This window comes from Polistes dominula, unplaced genomic scaffold, assembly GCF_049000335.1.
Source record: "Polistes dominula isolate Pdom_NZ unplaced genomic scaffold, Pdom_raw_medaka contig_79, whole genome shotgun sequence".
In the NCBI taxonomy this organism is placed as follows: domain Eukaryota; kingdom Metazoa; phylum Arthropoda; class Insecta; order Hymenoptera; family Vespidae; genus Polistes; species Polistes dominula.
The window spans coordinates 2,343,176-2,360,224 of record NW_028300916.1 but is presented as its reverse complement, the minus strand read 5'-3'; the positions used below and the strand labels follow the sequence as shown (position 1 = coordinate 2,360,224).

The 17,049-nt window shown below is 29.9% G+C and overlaps 3 protein-coding genes across 6 annotated transcripts; 1 reads left to right on the top strand and 2 right to left on the bottom strand.

Annotated features, from left to right (window-relative positions):
* Positions 1–50: 50 nt before the first annotated feature.
* Positions 51–2,602, bottom strand: LOC107074355 (T-cell activation inhibitor, mitochondrial). 2 transcript variants are annotated; one of them, XM_015335710.2, is made up of 8 exons: positions 2,465–2,602; positions 2,252–2,366; positions 1,663–2,054; positions 1,276–1,588; positions 1,095–1,195; positions 891–1,052; positions 681–812; positions 51–584 (listed from the first exon to the last, which is right to left on the bottom strand). In XM_015335710.2, exons 1-8 carry the CDS (start codon positions 2,485–2,487, stop codon positions 350–352), a joined length of 1,473 nt encoding a protein of 490 aa, XP_015191196.1. In that variant the 5' UTR covers positions 2,488–2,602; the 3' UTR covers positions 51–349. The 2 variants fall into 2 exon arrangements, with proteins under 2 accessions (XP_015191196.1, XP_015191197.1); XM_015335711.2 differs by having other exon boundaries at positions 891–1,034.
* LOC107074358 (uncharacterized) lies at positions 2,574–6,533 on the top strand. 3 transcript variants are annotated; one of them, XM_089170789.1, is made up of 7 exons: positions 2,574–2,710; positions 2,976–3,190; positions 3,260–3,479; positions 3,561–3,701; positions 3,773–4,130; positions 4,196–4,388; positions 4,464–6,533. In XM_089170789.1, exons 2-7 carry the CDS (start codon positions 3,086–3,088, stop codon positions 5,118–5,120), a joined length of 1,674 nt encoding a protein of 557 aa, XP_089026915.1. In that variant the 5' UTR covers positions 2,574–2,710; positions 2,976–3,085; the 3' UTR covers positions 5,121–6,533. The 3 variants fall into 3 exon arrangements, with proteins under 3 accessions (XP_089026915.1, XP_089026916.1, XP_015191202.2); XM_089170790.1 differs by lacking the exon at positions 2,574–2,710 and having other exon boundaries at positions 2,717–3,190; positions 3,773–3,952; positions 4,034–4,130; XM_015335716.2 differs by lacking the exon at positions 2,574–2,710 and having other exon boundaries at positions 2,717–3,190.
* Positions 5,344–16,980, bottom strand: clu (clustered mitochondria protein homolog). The gene is made up of 17 exons (XM_015335718.2): positions 16,475–16,980; positions 12,318–12,607; positions 11,795–12,217; positions 11,330–11,696; positions 11,068–11,204; positions 10,699–10,979; positions 10,495–10,621; positions 10,245–10,419; positions 9,960–10,162; positions 9,733–9,874; positions 9,443–9,648; positions 9,150–9,356; positions 8,971–9,069; positions 8,554–8,898; positions 8,193–8,465; positions 7,974–8,099; positions 5,344–7,865 (listed from the first exon to the last, which is right to left on the bottom strand). The coding sequence occupies exons 1-17, from the start codon at positions 16,563–16,565 to the stop codon at positions 7,236–7,238; spliced, it is 4,122 nt and encodes a 1,373-aa protein (XP_015191204.1). The 5' UTR covers positions 16,566–16,980; the 3' UTR covers positions 5,344–7,235.
* Positions 16,981–17,049: the final 69 nt, after the last annotated feature.

The window sequence follows — 17,049 nt, the reverse complement described above, 5'->3', positions numbered from 1 at the left end:
TACGATAAGTCAACAAAACGATTGATCGATACAATAATACAAATATAATGTGTGAAGTATTACAAATAATATTTTAATTATTTAAATATAAAAATGTATAATTTTAATATTGTGCTATTACTTTAACATAAAGATTATGAAAAATTTCTGATTAATAATTATATATATATATACTAAAGAAAAGAGATTCGCGCATATTCTTATTTAAATAATTACAATATATGTACAGATATTTTTAATCTACGAAGCCTGCCTAGTATATAGATTTGAGTACAAAGTTGAATCAATGCAGCTAAAAATTACATTAATATAAATTGACATTATTTTCTATTATTTTTTTTAAATTCAATTAAAGTTTCCAATCCCACGGTATACATAATACACCATCGCTCATAATAGAATAATAATGAGTCACCCAAAGCATAACTCCGTCCAATAAAGGAGCTAATGTTATTTTGTGCGTCAATAATCGTTCGCAGCATTGTATCATCAGATCTGGTGTAATACTATCATCTTTATTAAAAGTAACCAAGCCTAATTCTTTAATTACTGTTTCATGAAGTTCTCGTTCAATGTGTTTTATGCTAGAAAACAATTATGCATGCTTGTAATTTAAATAATTAATTCATTGAATAAATGAATAATAATAATAAAAAGACAGAATAATATGTTTATCTTACTTGTTATAATGATGTAATCTCTTGGTAGCTTCTGTTAAATTTTCTGTAATAAAACTGACCAACAGGAAACTTGGACAAGATGATGGTACGATAAATTGTCCAGTTGGAGAAAGCATTAAGGGACCTGCTTCACTAAAAATGATAAGTAACTACTATGTTATTAATTGTTTCATTATTTTTTTAGATACTATTAATTTTTGAATTACTAACGCTTCTATTACTATTTCATAAGCAGACAAATTTGCTGGCCAAGCATTCGGATAACGTCTCCTTCCTCGATAATCGGACAGTGTTGTAGTAAGTTGTCGAAGTTGACGTTCGTACTGACCAGCCATTACTTTAGGCATGAATTTCCTGCACATATAGAGTACCCTGAGCCTTACCGTCACTCAATAAATGTGATGTATTACGCACCGTCTTCCAACTTTAATATCAAGCAGAACCGTTGATACCGCCTTTTCAAAAGCTGGCAATCTTTGTAATATGGTATCATACTTCTGAACATTTTTGATTAACTACAAAAATAATAATAATAATAATATAAGTAATAATGAAAAGTTACATATACAATATAAACAACAACAACAATTCTTACGTCGAGCCAATTATGTCTAACTTCACCAGAATTTAACATTACGTTTCCTTCCAAATTTATTCCGGTGTCATTGGCAAATATCAATGTTCTGTCTTGCAAAATCTCCATTGGTTCTGGATGATGTTCCACTAATGCTCGAAAAGCTAATAAACAACCTCTATAATGAGCAATATTCCAACCACAATCCCACATTATATTTTTCAAACCTAAATCTGAACATAAGGTCTTCTCCAATTTTCTGACCTCTTCTCTTACCGATTTACATGCTTCTAACTTTACATGTACTTCGTTAATGTGTTTTTCAAGATACGCTCTAATTAAAATATATTCAATTAACGTTTTTGATAGAAATGTATTGAATGATTTTAATAAATTATTATTTCTTACTTTAATGTATCCGGCTCAATATTTATTTTTCTTTTCATTATGATCGAAGCATAAATAGGATCATCTTCCAATTCTGAAAAATCAATCGTTTCTCCTGATCTATTTCTTCTCTGCCAATATTTCATATTTTGTGATTGATTATTAGATGGTTTCTCTTTTATTTTATCCACAAATGTCGTTGGCAAATCACACGTCTTTAAGATAGAACGTATAGTCTTTTTTAAATCCTTTTCATTAAGTTCTATTTTAACTAAAGTAAATTTTCCAGCTTTCAGATCTTTTTCATCCTTAGAACGTAAATAAAATGGCAATGTCGTTGGTCTTATAGGTCTTTGTTGTTGCAGAGTTTCTAAGATCGAACTTAATTGTTTCAGAGAATTTTCATTTACGGTCTAAATTGAAAAAAAAAAAAAAAAGAAAGAAACATTTACATAATATTAATGAGATTTTAGAAAAATATTATATAAAATTATGCACAGTACAATCTAAAATTAGTGTGTTATATAAATTTTCGAAAATTCAATCTTCGTTATTTGAAGATATGAGTGACACATAAAAGGAATAAATGGATCCATTGTTCTCAACTTACTCTTTGTGTGGGATATTGGCCAAAAAGGTCTGGATGAACAGTAAAATAAAAGGGTCGAAGTGCAGTGGACACTTCGCCCATACTTAAAGCTCTCACTGCATCTATCCTACAAAAACTGTCAATACCATTTTTTTTAATATATCACAATTTGTTCAATTAACAACTTCATTTAAACGATGAATATTTAAAGAACGAATATTTTAATAATATTACCATCTTGCCAATGTGCAATACATATTTTGGATCGAATCACCGTAATGACGTTAAATGATGTTTCATGTCTCGATTAAATTTATCAACTAAAGCGTGATTATTATTGTCTTCATCAGTTGCATGCGTCAAGAGGAGGTCTTGTAAGCGCGGTGTACTTTAATCCCGCGCATGCGCATTACACCAATATGCATCTATATAAAAAAAGTTCACGGGGTTGTTCACGCTGCAAGAATTAAATATCACGCGGTACGCACGTTTACGTGCACATTAAAAACACATTTGCATCTTCGTCATTGACCAACTTTTGACGTAGATACTACTTCAATATCATTGATCTATTTTTGTCTAGATACATAACATCAAATTGTACATCATTTGTACATTTACACGAAAAGTTGACATCTTATGTTCTATGTTATTCTATGTTCATTGATAAAATTTGATAAAATCTTATTATATCTTACTGAATAGAAATAATGCAATGTTTATAATGAATTATGTTGTTTTTTAGTTAAAACATTGTACACACCCATTGTGTACATGTTTCTACAAATGAATCATTTGTGTTATCTTCAGGAATTAAGAAACTCTACACACGTGTTGAAATAGTAAATATTTATAATGGCATTGCATAAAGTTATGCATCCTAGAAATATATATAAAGAGAATCCTGATTTTAAACAACTTGCTTTATTGTATCCAGAATTTCGCAAAGTTGCAACTACGGTAAGAAAAGAATATTAAAATGATCTAATTGTAATTAATCAATTATACTTATGTATATTTTGTTTTTAGGATCTCCGAGGAAAAGTGCATATTGATTTTAAAAATGAAGATACTTTGCGTGTTCTAACGAAAATATTATTAAAACATGATTTTAATCTGACCGTAGAGATACCACCAAATAAATTAGTACCAACAGTACCTTTACGTTTAAATTATGTTTTATGGATTGAAGATTTGATGACGTATGCCTCTTTTACAGAAATGAACAATGTTAAGGGGATTGATATCGGTATAAAGAATACAAATAATTAATATAATTACAATTAATGAATTTTGTAATAATACTAATAGAAAAGTATGTTGCATATAGGAACTGGAGCAGTTTGTATATATTCCTTGTTACTCGCAAAGATGTACGGTTGTTCTATGTTTGGAACAGATATTGATGAAACGAGTATAGAATCAGCAATAGAAAATGTAAAGAATAATTCTTTAGAAAATCTGATAAAAGGTATACCTTTAATTGTTTTAAAAGATGAAGTATAGAAACATATATTACAAACAAACTTTTCATTGATTTAGTTATCAAAGTGGATAAAGAAAATATTTTCAAAAAGGTGATAAATGAAAATGAACATTTTCATTTCTCAATGTGTAATCCTCCATTCTTTGAGACTCAAGGTAACTTGGATAAAGTAATAAAACAGCAACCACCAAGAAATGCTCCTACTGGCAATAACGAGGAACTCAGTGTTGAGGGAGGTGAGACATTATTTGTAACAAGAATGATTGAAGAAAGTATACAGATAGGTGACAAGATTAAAATATATACTACTATGCTAGGAAAAAGAAAAAATTCTTTTTACTTTCCTAAGTTTTTAAAAAGACATGGGATAAATAATTTTACATTGACAGAATTTTGTCAAGGATATACTAAACGGTAAACAATATATTTTATTTGAATTCTATTAAATAAATGATGTATTATCAAATTGATTTATTTAGGTGGGGTTTAGCGTGGTCTTTTTTGTCAATGGACACATGCAATCTGAAAAGAGCACCTGTTATAAGAGAAAGCAACATCACAGACATGTTTACAAAATGTCATCCTTTAGAAATTCAATTTCCCATGGAAGATAAATATGAGCTTATCGACGACGTTATTTCAGAGTTAAAGAGGATAATAGCTGAATTACAGGTAATATAATATTATACAATTTTTAGTTACACGATTGTACTTAGTTCCCTTTCTTTTTTTTTTCTTTTTAAATAGATGAATATAATAGAACTAGAAAAGAATCGAATAAAAGAAAAGGAATCTGCTAAATGGGTATGTCAACTCACAGCAAGGAATGACACATGGACCCATGCACGCAGAAAACGCCGTTTAGCTGAAAGGCTTAATAAAGATTGCAAGAAAATCAAACTAGAAAGTACTGTAGTTACAGAACAAACTAATAATACAGAATCTGAAGTTGAAACGATACAATCTTCCGATATAAAAGATGAAGATATGCTGCAATCAGTCTTTAAAAAAGATACGGAAATATCCGATCATAAAGAAGATCCGTTTTTGGTTTCAGTTTTGTTTCTTCATGTATTAAAAGATACGAATAATCCTGATAAAAACAATGTTAACATTTGTTTATTTTTCGAAAGTGGAACTGGCGGGAAAAATGCATTGGAAAGATTGAGACAATACTTGATTAATAAATTAAACGTACGAGTACACTTTGAACAATTTTGTTCTACTAAAGGGAATAAAAAGAGAAACAGAAAATATAAAAAGACAAAGAAAAATCCTTCCTGTGAATTAAATAATGCACATGGAGAAGAAGAAGAAGAAGAAGAAGTAGAAGAAGAAAAGAAAGTTGATATTTCGTCAGTTGAGAATGGTGCACCTGAAAACAGTGTAACCGAGAACGGTTAAATTATTTGTTTACTATTATGTATATATAACAATGAGAGACAACGTATTTCACACAATAATTTTATCAGCGCATACAAAAAATATGTCTAAATCAAGTATTTAACTTTATTTATATAATCAAATACTTACAGACTAATGTTTCTTTATCATACAGTTTCCGTTTAATCAGTGTTATACATTTTGTAGGCGGACAGGTGAGGGGAAAAAGGTAAAGTGTATGAACTTGTGTGTTCTTGTTTTTTTTTTTTTTTTTTTTTTTTAAACAACTTATGGCATGATTATAATAATAAATCACTCATCATTCAGTTCTTTCACTACTGTTAATAATAAACATAACACTTTATGCATCTAAAAGGCTATTTTTTATATTTATCATTTATATTGCATTTAAAACAGTCAGTTTTGGTTTATTATTTAATTTCTAAATATTGTTGAAGCTAATCCGATTCAATCGTAATAATTCTAAAAACAAAGCTGAAATATGATATATATTTTTGTTTTTCTTTTTTAAAATTCAAATATTTTCGATCAATGTGATACAGAAGAATAAGAAGAAGAAGAAGAAGAAAAAAAATATTAACATCTTTGTATTAATCACTGATATCTTAGTATTACTCTTATGATATAATTAATGATTACATTAAACTAATGCTACTCTAGCAGTAATTTGACTAATGAGTTGCATCTGCGTGTATGTGTGGATGATTACAAATGTAATAATGTATTTTTAAGTGTGCCATTATGCCAGATCCATCCCCCCCACCCCATTATTATTTATTTCTATGCATAATAAAAGGCAAATGCATTATTTATAATGATCGATATTTTTTTTGTAAATAAATGATTTATAAAAAAAGGAACGAAGATCAGGAAGCCCCTTAAAGTGAATTTCATGAAAATCTAAATAATAAAAAGTAACATTTCATGATTAATGAGCATAAAATGGCATTATACATTTCTCTCTATCATTGGTAACAAGAATAATGAACAATATAAGTGTATTTTTATGACACAAAATGATCACTTTTTAAAATATATGTGTTACTAATAATGTATCCTATCTATAACTATAAAAAAAAAAAAAAGAAAAGAGAAAACAAAGAATTTCAATGTAATAATAAAGTGTCGATAAACGTTCACAGTCCATTTAAAAAAAAAAAAAAAAAAAAAAAAAAAAAAAAAGAGGAAACAAATGTCGTCTTAAGATCTCTTCTCGTATATGCGCAAATATAACACTAAAAGTTTGACAAAATTAAATCAACAACAATGATCAAAATCTAACGCAGTTGCGAGTCGTGTGCGCGAGCGTGTTTATGGTGTATGTATGTATGTATGTATGTGAATATAATGTAATATGTTACTATATAAGTTTTTGCCATAATGAAAGTATAAATATTCGAGGCCTTAGAAAAATGTTTTGCAATTATTATGAAAAATTCTTTTCTTGCTCTTCAATCAAAAATGAATTTTTTGGTTCGATTACGCGTTTGAAATTTTTCTTCTTTTTAATATTTATATCAAACCACACCGATAAATTCTCTTCTTTTTTTTTTCTTCTTTTTTTATATATATAAGAGAACAAGATATCTTTTGAACGTTATTTACATTTAAACAACAATTCAATTCGTTTATTGTATGTGATTATGATATCATTAAAGGATTATTATAAGTAAAATCCGCAACATTTTTATTTTTATTATTATTATTTTTTTTTCTTTTTTTAAAGAGCAAACGTCACAGATTTGATCTCGATGAAAATTATTCTGTTTTTTTGTTTGTTTTTCCTTTTATCTCTCATTTTTGTATTTTTATTTTTTTCCAAATGCGTCGTTCCTTTTCCACATTATTGAATTACGACTTTAAAACACTGCACTGCAAAAGTTCCAACATTATTATAGCACTATAAACAAATATAATGCACTATTTGACAATCCTATTACAAAGACACTGCGCCCCACCACTCCGACTTTAATCCCAATCGTATATGTGTGTTCGTATAAGCGTTATCCTTTTATTCAAAGGATTAAACGCTGGCATGATCAGAGAGAGAGACTAGGATTTGAAAATGGTACTACTTAACTCATCTTTCTATCTCTGTGCATGTGCATAAAAAGTTCAGCTTTCTGTTATTACTGGTTCCAACGTTGCCGTTTTATTCTCTTCTAACTTTTTACCTTCGGACTTTGGTTGTTCAACTTTTCGATTTTCTTTATCATTTTTCTTACTTTCAGCGGGTTCAATCGCTTTGTTTTCATTGTCTGGTGTTTGTTCCTTCTGTCGTTTTTCTATTTCCGCTTTGAAATTTTCAATATCCTGTTGACTGATTTGTACAAAAAGAATTCCATTGATAACGTTCAACATGTCGAGAACTGAACCCATACTAGGTGGTTGAACTTGAATAGGTGGTAATGTAACACCAGATTTTCCCGTGTAAATTTCGTTCATCTTCTTTTGCAAAACAACAGCTTGTTGAGTGAGGTGTCTCAAACAGTCGCTACTTTCTTTTGTCTTTTCATGATCTTCACCCAATTGTTGTTTGTAAATTGCATAAGTTTCTTTTTCATTATTTAAAGCTGCACGGAAATCACCCATACATGATTGGGTCCTTGCTACGAGATGATAGGACACTGCTACTTTTAATGAACGTGGACCATGATAACGAAGATTTAAATCCAACGCATGCTCCAAAAATCTAAGCGATAATTCGTACTCCCCGACGGCGTGTAATATTAAAGAAATGTTGCTCTATAAGTATATTAAAAAATATATATATATATATATAATTATTATGTGAAATTTTAATTATATTCTATAATATTTTATCTTAAGAGATAATTATAATTTTAAACTTACATCGAGAAGAGCTACTTCCGGATGATCTTCTCCGCAAACTAATAATGCGAGATAACGTGCTCTATACAATAGTCGTAACGATACTGATACTTGACCATTTGCGAAAGAATATAAAGCTAAATGAATCTAGTACAAAAAAAGAAATAAAAGATAAGTTTCTAACAATCCTTAAGTAATATATTGTTATAGAAAGATATTCATTCAATTTCAAATACTTACATATTCCGTGATAGTGTATGGATGATCAATACCATTAACTCTTTCCGACATGAGCACAGCTTTTTGTTGAGTTGCTAACGCCTCTCCATGATCACCCATTATATAATTCAACCTTGCAAGCATTCTAAGACATTGTGCAATTTCAGGATGCATAGCACCATAAACATTATTCAACAAATTTAATGCTTCACTAATTAATTCATAACCATCTTTCAAATAACCTTGCTGAATTTTACTTTGTCCAGTTGTATAAAAATTGTAAGCATCGCTAGCCTATTAAAAATATGAAACAATTTATTTGTATTCATTTATCTTGAAATAATTCATTTGATAATTTGTCAATTTTAATTCGTGTACTCACTCTAGGATTGATATGTTTAACAACAGGGAAAATATTCAAAATATCTTCCTCAAAGAAAGTGGCTCTATTTCTATTTTCAAAATTATATTCGCGAAGTAAGATTTGAATACCCGTTTTTATACAAAAACCACGAAGCAAGGATATCTTTTGCAAATGGAAATGTTCGATCGTAGAATCCAGTGATTCCGGAGTTGGTGTTTCCCAATCGTAATAACCCTTCAGATCTGCTTTAATTTGTTGCCAAAGTGATTTAGGCGTCAAAGATGCCCATTCTACTTCTGACTGTTGTGGACCATTATTTCTACCCTTTCTTTTATTACGTCTTTTTGCCGTTTTGCTTTGCAACTGAAAATAAAAATAATTATTGTCGTCAGAAGAATTTATTTTTTATCGTGTAAATATTTTACAGTAACTTACTTCTTCAAGATTTTGTTGAGGATGTATGATTTGTGCTGAAGATAGTAAACAATTTAAAAAATGACTAATAGCTGCCGAAAGGCTCATTAATTCAGTACCCTGAAATATAAAAAAAAATAAAATAATGTTAGTAGATTAAAAACATTGTTTTTGCTATCAATAATATTTTGACAATTCACCTGCATATAAGATGTAAAAATATGTTTAGCCGATCGTAAAATAAGTTCGGAAACAGCGATACGATTGAGATATCTTAACTGTGGTACAGCAGCTAACATAACCGCTAATTTTCCAAGATAACGAACGTTAATACCTCTACCATGCAAAGCTTCTATCAAAGTGCTACCATCCATGGCAGCAGCTGTATGATCTAAACATTCTCGAATCTAGAATTTAAAAAATTCATTTGTAATAAACTAACGAGTAGGAAATGCGAAACTGTAATTTTGCTATTATATCCAAATAAACTCACGAAAGTTGGAAGTTGTACGGTTAAAAGAAAATCTGCAGCATCCTTGACCAATTGCTTTTGTTTCTTCAAAGTAGCTCCATTAGGATCTGGATGGCGTACACCAGGTGAGAAAACATCTGGGTTAAATCTTACATCAAATTCTGCATCTCGTAAACTTCCAACAGCTGCTGCGGCTCTACGAACTATTTCCTTAGTACTTTCTTCAACTACTTAAAGAAAAACAAGAAAAAAGTAAACAATAAAATTTGAGTAATATTCAAAATATCGATGGTAATTAAATAAGAACATACGTTCTTGTTTTTCACCTCCTGTTATAGAATCAGTAATGCTTTCAACAATTTTTTTCGCTTCATCGGCCTCCATCAAAGATTGGGTTGAGACTTCTTTGTTACTATCGACAGCTACAACGGTTGTTTCATCTTTTTTATTTTCCTAAAATGATCGATCATTCTGTTAGATTAGATATATATTGAATAATTTACATAATGTTACACCTAAAATTAGAAAATAGTATTACCTTTGAAGAAGATTCTTTTTCCTTCTGAGATTTTCGTGCAGACGTGAGTTGTTGAAGATGAATGGCAGCATGTCTAATAAATTGAACGTATCTAGCTTCGACGAAGGAATCGATTAATTCTTGACGAAGACAAGCTAATTTATGTTTATGTTCAATCGGAAAACCTAATGCTCTTGCTTCCTTACTTAACTCAACTCCTTCCACTAAAAAAAAATAAAGTAATATTTAGAAAATATATGCAATTGCTTAATAACATAAGTGTACTCTTTGTAAGTGTTAACTTACGTTTTAAGAAATTAACATCGGGTGGGAAAGTCCTGAGTAAATCTAGAACGTAATGACGAGAATCATTTCCAATGATACCCTTACATTCTACGCTACTACAAAGCTCAACTTCCTCTCCAGTATCATTAATTACTTTGTGAGGCAATATTTTTAATTGCTGTCCAGCTTTGTTTAACTGTAAAAATAAACGTATTATTTATAAAACAATGATATTAAAATTTATTTTGATTTATTTATCAGTCACGCCTACCAATTCAATATATTTAGGGTGTGTAAGAACAGTTTTCCCAAAATCTATAGAACCATATACAACAGATTGTTCTTGTTCACGTTCTAAGATTCCTGGGATAATAGATTGAGCAGTAACACGATAACCTCTGCAAATATTAATAATAGAATGACTCAAAATGAAACATTCTTTTTATATAAAATCTTTTCATTTCTAAAAACATACCTATAATCTATAACAACAGTGCCAAGAGTATAGAGTCCAAGTAAATCAACAGCAGCATAAACTCTAACCCCTTGCAAATCATTACGAGGAGCAACGAATGCGGCAGCATCACCACCAAGTTCCTTGTAATGATCTCGTACATCGAAGCCTAAAGAGAAAAAAATATTGTTCCAAATAAACATTTGCATCTTAGCTTCCTCGCCCGGATTTATGGCCATGACGTTGCCATCGATTACGGCTACCGCGCCTCGAGTCGCTGCTGCGACAAAATCACTGTGAACCTAAAGAGAGACACTTATTTAATAATACCATCAAATAATACGACGATATATTCAAAGAAAAAATATTTAAACAAATCAAAAAATAAACCTTAAAAATGGCACGTTCTCTTAACAATCTCTCGGGTAAATTTTTACGAGGCAATTCTCTGGTAGTTTGCAACTCTTCATTCCAATCTCGCGTTTGTCCTGGAATGTGTTCCTCGTAACCCAATTTGGATGAGAAAGCTATAAATAAGTAATAAAAGAGTGTTACAAAAAAAAAAAAAGAAATACAGTAATAAAAAACTGTAATTAATTTTATCATAATTATTACTCTAAAAGCTATTTGCATATTTATGATTAGAACTTACTATCTTCGGCACGTATAGCGTCAATAGTGTGCTCAGTTTGTGGAGCACTCCATGCATAAAGTTGATAGGGCGTGGCGACTCTTTCGAAAGGATGTCTCTGGGTTCTTCGTCTTTGCATGGCAGCGAAGCCTCGTTTAAAAGCTGGACTTAATTGGTTCAACAACTCTATCAAGCTATGGCACAAATGACTCGGCGTTGCTGGTTTTGGATTAAATACCTCCTTTGTTGATTGATTAACAAAGAAACCCCTAGCACAGGCCGTTAAATAATACTGCTTGTCTTCCAGAGTTATAACATGTAAATATAGAAGATCACCGTGTAATTTTCTGTGACCTGGAGGTGGATTCCATCCGGACGTAGTTAACACCTTGTAATTGATATAATACATTGTATTTAAATAATAATAATAATATTATTATTATTGATTAACAATAATATTCTATAATATTAAAAAATTGATCTCACTTTTAGGCACGGCGGACATTTTTGTTCTTTAGCTTGAGGTTGCAAAGGTAATAATGGCCTGTCTTTACAGCCAGGTATAATGTAATCCGGTGGAGTGCAATCGACCGAATCCGCACGAGTTTTCTTTTTCTCAAGAATATCACCATTGGTAACGACGTTTAGGAACGATAGACTACTACATTCAACGCCATTGTAAGCGTCCGTAGGATCTACAGATTTCAATAAATCTCGAACATGTCGAACATGTATACGAGCTTCTCGCATCGTGTAAGGTTCTTCTACGACCTTAATAACGGAACCTTCTTTTAGGCCCTCAATATTTTTCAACTCGGCAAAATTGTCCAACGTGTTACCATCGAGTTGAAGGGAAAAACAGGTACGATGACAAGTGTCCTCACGATCCATAAGTAATTGATGGATTTCCTACAAATTTATTAAAATATATGAATGATTTTGTACATAGGAAATAAATTTGTGATTATTGTTTTTTTTTTGTTTGTTTGTTATTAAATGATGATCATACCTGTACCAATTCCATGCTAGACACCTGAATATCAAATGGCTCGGCGCCAGGGCTAACGATTTTAACAGTAAATCCCATATCTTGGATATAAACAACTTCCTGTTCATTTGCCCCATCTTTTTCTTTATCCTTGTCTTGTTCTTTATCCTTGTCTTGCTCTTTATCAACTTTTTCTTCCTTCTTATCCTTTTCTTTTTCCCCTTCCTTCGTAGCTTCAACCTCGCCCTTTTCTACAACATTTTCTGCAATTGTACTGGTGCTACCACTTTCTTCACCGTTCTGCTTCACTTCTGAAATACAAAAAAATAATAATAATAATAATAATAATAAAAAGATGAAATTACCATCAGTCATTAGATCTTTCATTAATTTTCAAAATGTTACTGTCATTAAATATTTTGATTATTTCGTTATGAACATGTAGATGTTTTCTTGGTACCACCACAACTTGCATTTACCAATGCGCTTATAAATAAACACCAATGTAAATAGTACGCACTCAAATGTCGTACTATTTTTATCGATCCCATGTTTGCAATATATCTATCTGTATAGATTATACAGCGGACATCGATCTTACATTTTTATTATGAATATTTAACGCATCAAACAAACAAAAAATATATTTGGAATATTTTATCTTTCGAAAAATATCGAAAGTTAGAAATATTCCAAATAAATTCAACAAAAAATAAAATTCTTCGACAAAACTTTTCGACTTTATCGCTAAAGAAAATCATCTTATCTAAGCGATTACAATTCTTTATTATTTTTATTTATTTTCTCAGGTAATAAATCTTTAATTCATAGGTATAATTTTGACTTTATCGCTAAAAGATAAGCGAAAGGAGAAAAAAATAAATAAAATCATAGAGGGATGAAGATATAATTGAAATGAAGAGAAAAGACGAAGAAGAAGAACAACAACAAAAAATAATTAAACGGATTTGAGCAACGTAGTCATTTCGTATAATTTAAAAACAAAAATTATTACTTTGTTTTTCTTAGCTCGCATAAATGCAATAATATTGCGTAATTGCAATATTTGCTGTATTATTAATAATTTCTTTTCTTTTTTCTTTTTTTTTTAATTTTTTAAATTTTCTAATTTCATAATCAACAATCGAATTTATTTAGATTTAATCTAAAACATTTGACGAAAAGTTAAAAAAGACATCTGTGACCAATTCGAAATGTTAAGCATTATTGCATCATGCGTTCTACAAAAATTGATTGTTTCCAAAGATAAAAAAAAAAAAAAAAGAACGGAATAAAAATTAATTAGAAGGGCTTGTGTAACGAATGAAAGGTAAAGAAACATTATTGAAGATATCGGAGGGAAAACAGTACAATCGTTGTTTTAATGGCTCAATAGAGAAGACAAGACCGATAACCTCTTCTTATCAATATTTTTTTTTTTTTCTATATTATCCGCCATTGTATTTTTGAAACATATGAACGAAAGAAAAATTAATTCACATTGTGACGCACGTATTGTAATTTTAATTCTTTATATTTCTTAAATAAAAAAAAAAATAACATAAAATAAAATAAAATAAAATAAAATAAAAAACATATTTTATTTTATTTTTTAAATTTTAACGGAAAGCGGGAAATAGCTTGCATTTTTGGAAATTGATCAAAATTCAAAAATATTTTTTTCCTTTATCGTTTGAATAATCAGTTGTCTTATTTGCACATTGTACGTATAATTTGGACGTATAATACGTGTACATAATTAAGATAAAAAAATTCCAATTGTGTAGAGAGAGGATAATAAAAGAAGTAAAGTAGTAATGCACATACGTTGATATTACGTACACAAAATAATATCAAACAGAAAGAAATATGAATTTTCACTTATGTCGTTTGACTGACGTAGTAGTAGTAGTTCCATCTTTTAAAGTAACAATGTGTAGTATGTGTGTAGTTCGTTAACTCGCACGTGTCTCTTTTCCTGTCTGCTCTTTTTTTCCTCTAACAGAAGAAACTAAATACATATGTATTTTCTAAGAGAAAAAAGAAATATAAAAGAATAGAAAAAAAAAAAAACAGAAAAACAAAAAAACAAAAGAAAGAAATGAACAAGAATACATATATATATATATATATATATATATATATATATAATGTTCTTGATTGCACATGTTGTTATGTTCAAGGAAAATGAAGTAATGTGCGTTGCTTTTATAATCTTATTAGATTTGATAACTCCTCAATTGCGTAATGTAATTTATACGCTTGAAAATCTCCCTGTCATGTATTAAACGATAAAACTATTTAAATAACCAGTTGCGCTCGCAAAAATGGCATAACCTCGACGATCAATGGATAATAAAGTAAAATAAAAAAAAATGCTTTAGTAATTATAAGCATTTAAAACAAAATAAAACAAAAAAAAGAAATAAAGAAAGATAATAAACATATTTTATTGTAAAATGAATCATGATTTAAATAGAACAACAAAGTGAGCATTTTAAATTCTTTTCTTTTTTTTTTTTGTTCTTCTTCTAGTGTTTTATTTGATATTTCGTTTTTTTAAATATTCTCATGTAAATAATGAAGTAAAAAATGGAATTAATTAATAACGAAAGTAATAAATAAACGTAGAAATTAATTTAAAAACAAATTTTGTTATTTATTTATGGGACACCGTATTTCAACTTCTACAAGTAAAAAATTCAACTTTTTCAAAGTTAAAATACACGCAGTGTGTCTCTTCTACCAAAGGCTTTACCCACCAATGGCCGTTATATTCTCTAAGCTATTACCATCACAAAAACGAACTCTATAACTTAACTCTACTAGGAGTCGACACGACTATCAGGCCAACGACGACGACGAGTATTTTCCTTGCAAGCTATGAGGAGCGTTAAAAAGGTGAAGGGTCAGCATAAAAGAATCCCCTCGTTCGATGAATCGCTGCTACAACAAATCGAATTCCATCAAACTATCAAAAACAGACTATCGATATTTTATTTATCGTATCGTTAATCGTGCGTTTGAAATTTTAAACGAATGCGCGGTTAAACAATTTTTCGCGGGGATAATAAAAATGGACGAATAAAATAACAGAAATAATTATCATTTAATTATTATTATTATTATTATTTTTTATTTTATTATTTATATTTATATATATATATAAATAAAGAAATGTATATTTTAACAATAATCTGAAAAATAATTAAATCTTCTGTACTGTACAAAAAATGCATAATAATATTAATATATGATCGTTGTTAATAAAACATGTCAGTATTATCATATAGAACATTAAATGTTATATTCAAATATTTTCATTGAAAATTTAATTATTATCTCAAGTAAAATAATTAAATATCTTTATTATGGATGCATCGATTCTAAAAGATTTGCAAACTGATGCATAAATGCGGCGCATAGAAGAGAATTCGTCGTACGTTGAAAATTAGATCGTTTTCAACTATGATGGATATTCTACATATATATTTATAGACACGCATATATATACATATATATATCTATACGTAAATAACAGTAAGACAAAAATAGTAAATATGAATAAGAAAGTGTTTTTTAACGTTCCAAAATATAATGATAGACTAAAAGGAAAATTAAAGAAAAGAAAAGAAAAGAATAGAAATAGAAAAAAAAAACTAAGTAAGCGTAAATTCGTCTGCTAGGTAGCGTTTCGGTGCGTCTTCTGCTAGATTCCTTCTCTCTCTTTTTCTTTCTCTCTCTCTCTCTCTCTTTCATTCTCTTATTCTCCTTCTCTTTCTTTCTACATGGTGCTCACATGACTCCAGAACGAGCGAGATTCGCGCAATTTGAGAGATTATATAACTTAACTCTAGGACCCGGCAAGAAGGATAGAATGAAGAAGAAAGAGAGAGAAAGAGACAGAAAGAAAGAAAGAAAGAGAAAGAAGATGCGGCTTAGTTAAAAAACATATTACGAAAGGTCGACAGAAAACTCGTGATAATAAATCGAACGATTCCAAATGATCGTCCTATTCGTGTTATATTACGTAACAAGGCCCTTTATAGAAGAGACACACTATGATTACAGGTTTAACCTCGAAATAAAAATTAAATAGAGTTAAAGTATTAAGATATTACCGGCGGGCACATGTCTATCTCTTATCTCGATGAAATATAATTCCTAGTTTCACTAACCGGTTTCGTTCTGATCCTCGGTGCCGTTCAGCAATGGTATTTTCACGCTCCCGTTTTCCCCGGATGCCTCGATCTGAGCGCCCAGTGCCATTCCTCGTCGATGACAAATTAACGTTAAAGTTAATTTAAATTTTTAAACCGATATTTCAAAATTAACACCAATCTCGACTGTTAAATTTTAACGGATAAATCCACTCGATTGTCTGAGATCGCGCCACTTACTTTTTTTTTTCTTTATTTCTTTTTTTCTTTCTTTCTTTCTTTCTTTTTGTTAATTTTCGAAATGTTACAATAAAGACAGATTAAATAGATTGATTGATGATTGATAGATAGATAGATAGATAGATAGACAGACAGAAAGATAGATAAATAGAGAAAGAGAGAAAGAGAGAGAAAAGAGAGCACGGATAGACACGATAGACGAAGCAACTTTTTCACGGGGCGGCACACTACTCGGCTCCGTGCTGTACCGAGCCGCTTTTCTCTACCCGCACGTGTGTTTCGAACGGAGTACAAAGTCTAACCAACCAAATTGATCGAACCAAACCTTACGCACGCGACACTTCGATCGCTCG

Bases quoted from the DNA above. Each gene is read 5' to 3' on its own strand.
- LOC107074355 (XM_015335710.2), bottom strand. From the start codon at position 2,487: ATGTATTGCACATTGGCAAGATG. The intron at 2,055-2,251 runs GTAAGTTGAGAA...TTTTCAATTTAG, and splicing joins GCCAATATCCCACACAAAGA to ACCGTAAATGAAAATTCTCT. The intron at 1,053-1,094 runs GTGCGTAATACA...GGTAAGGCTCAG, and splicing joins GATATTAAAGTTGGAAGACG to GGTACTCTATATGTGCAGGA.
- LOC107074358 (XM_089170789.1), top strand. From the start codon at position 3,086: ATGGCATTGCATAAAGTTATGCATCCTAGAAATATATATAAAGAGAAT. The intron at 3,191-3,259 runs GTAAGAAAAGAA...TTTTGTTTTTAG, and splicing joins TTCGCAAAGTTGCAACTACG to GATCTCCGAGGAAAAGTGCA. The intron at 3,702-3,772 runs GTATACCTTTAA...TCATTGATTTAG, and splicing joins TTTAGAAAATCTGATAAAAG to TTATCAAAGTGGATAAAGAA.
- clu (XM_015335718.2), bottom strand. From the start codon at position 16,565: ATGGCACTGGGCGCTCAGATCGAGGCATCCGGGGAAAACGGGAGCGTG. The intron at 12,608-16,474 runs GTTAGTGAAACT...TTTGTATTTCAG, and splicing joins CGAGGATCAGAACGAAACCG to AAGTGAAGCAGAACGGTGAA. The intron at 12,218-12,317 runs GTATGATCATCA...ATAAATTTGTAG, and splicing joins CTAGCATGGAATTGGTACAG to GAAATCCATCAATTACTTAT.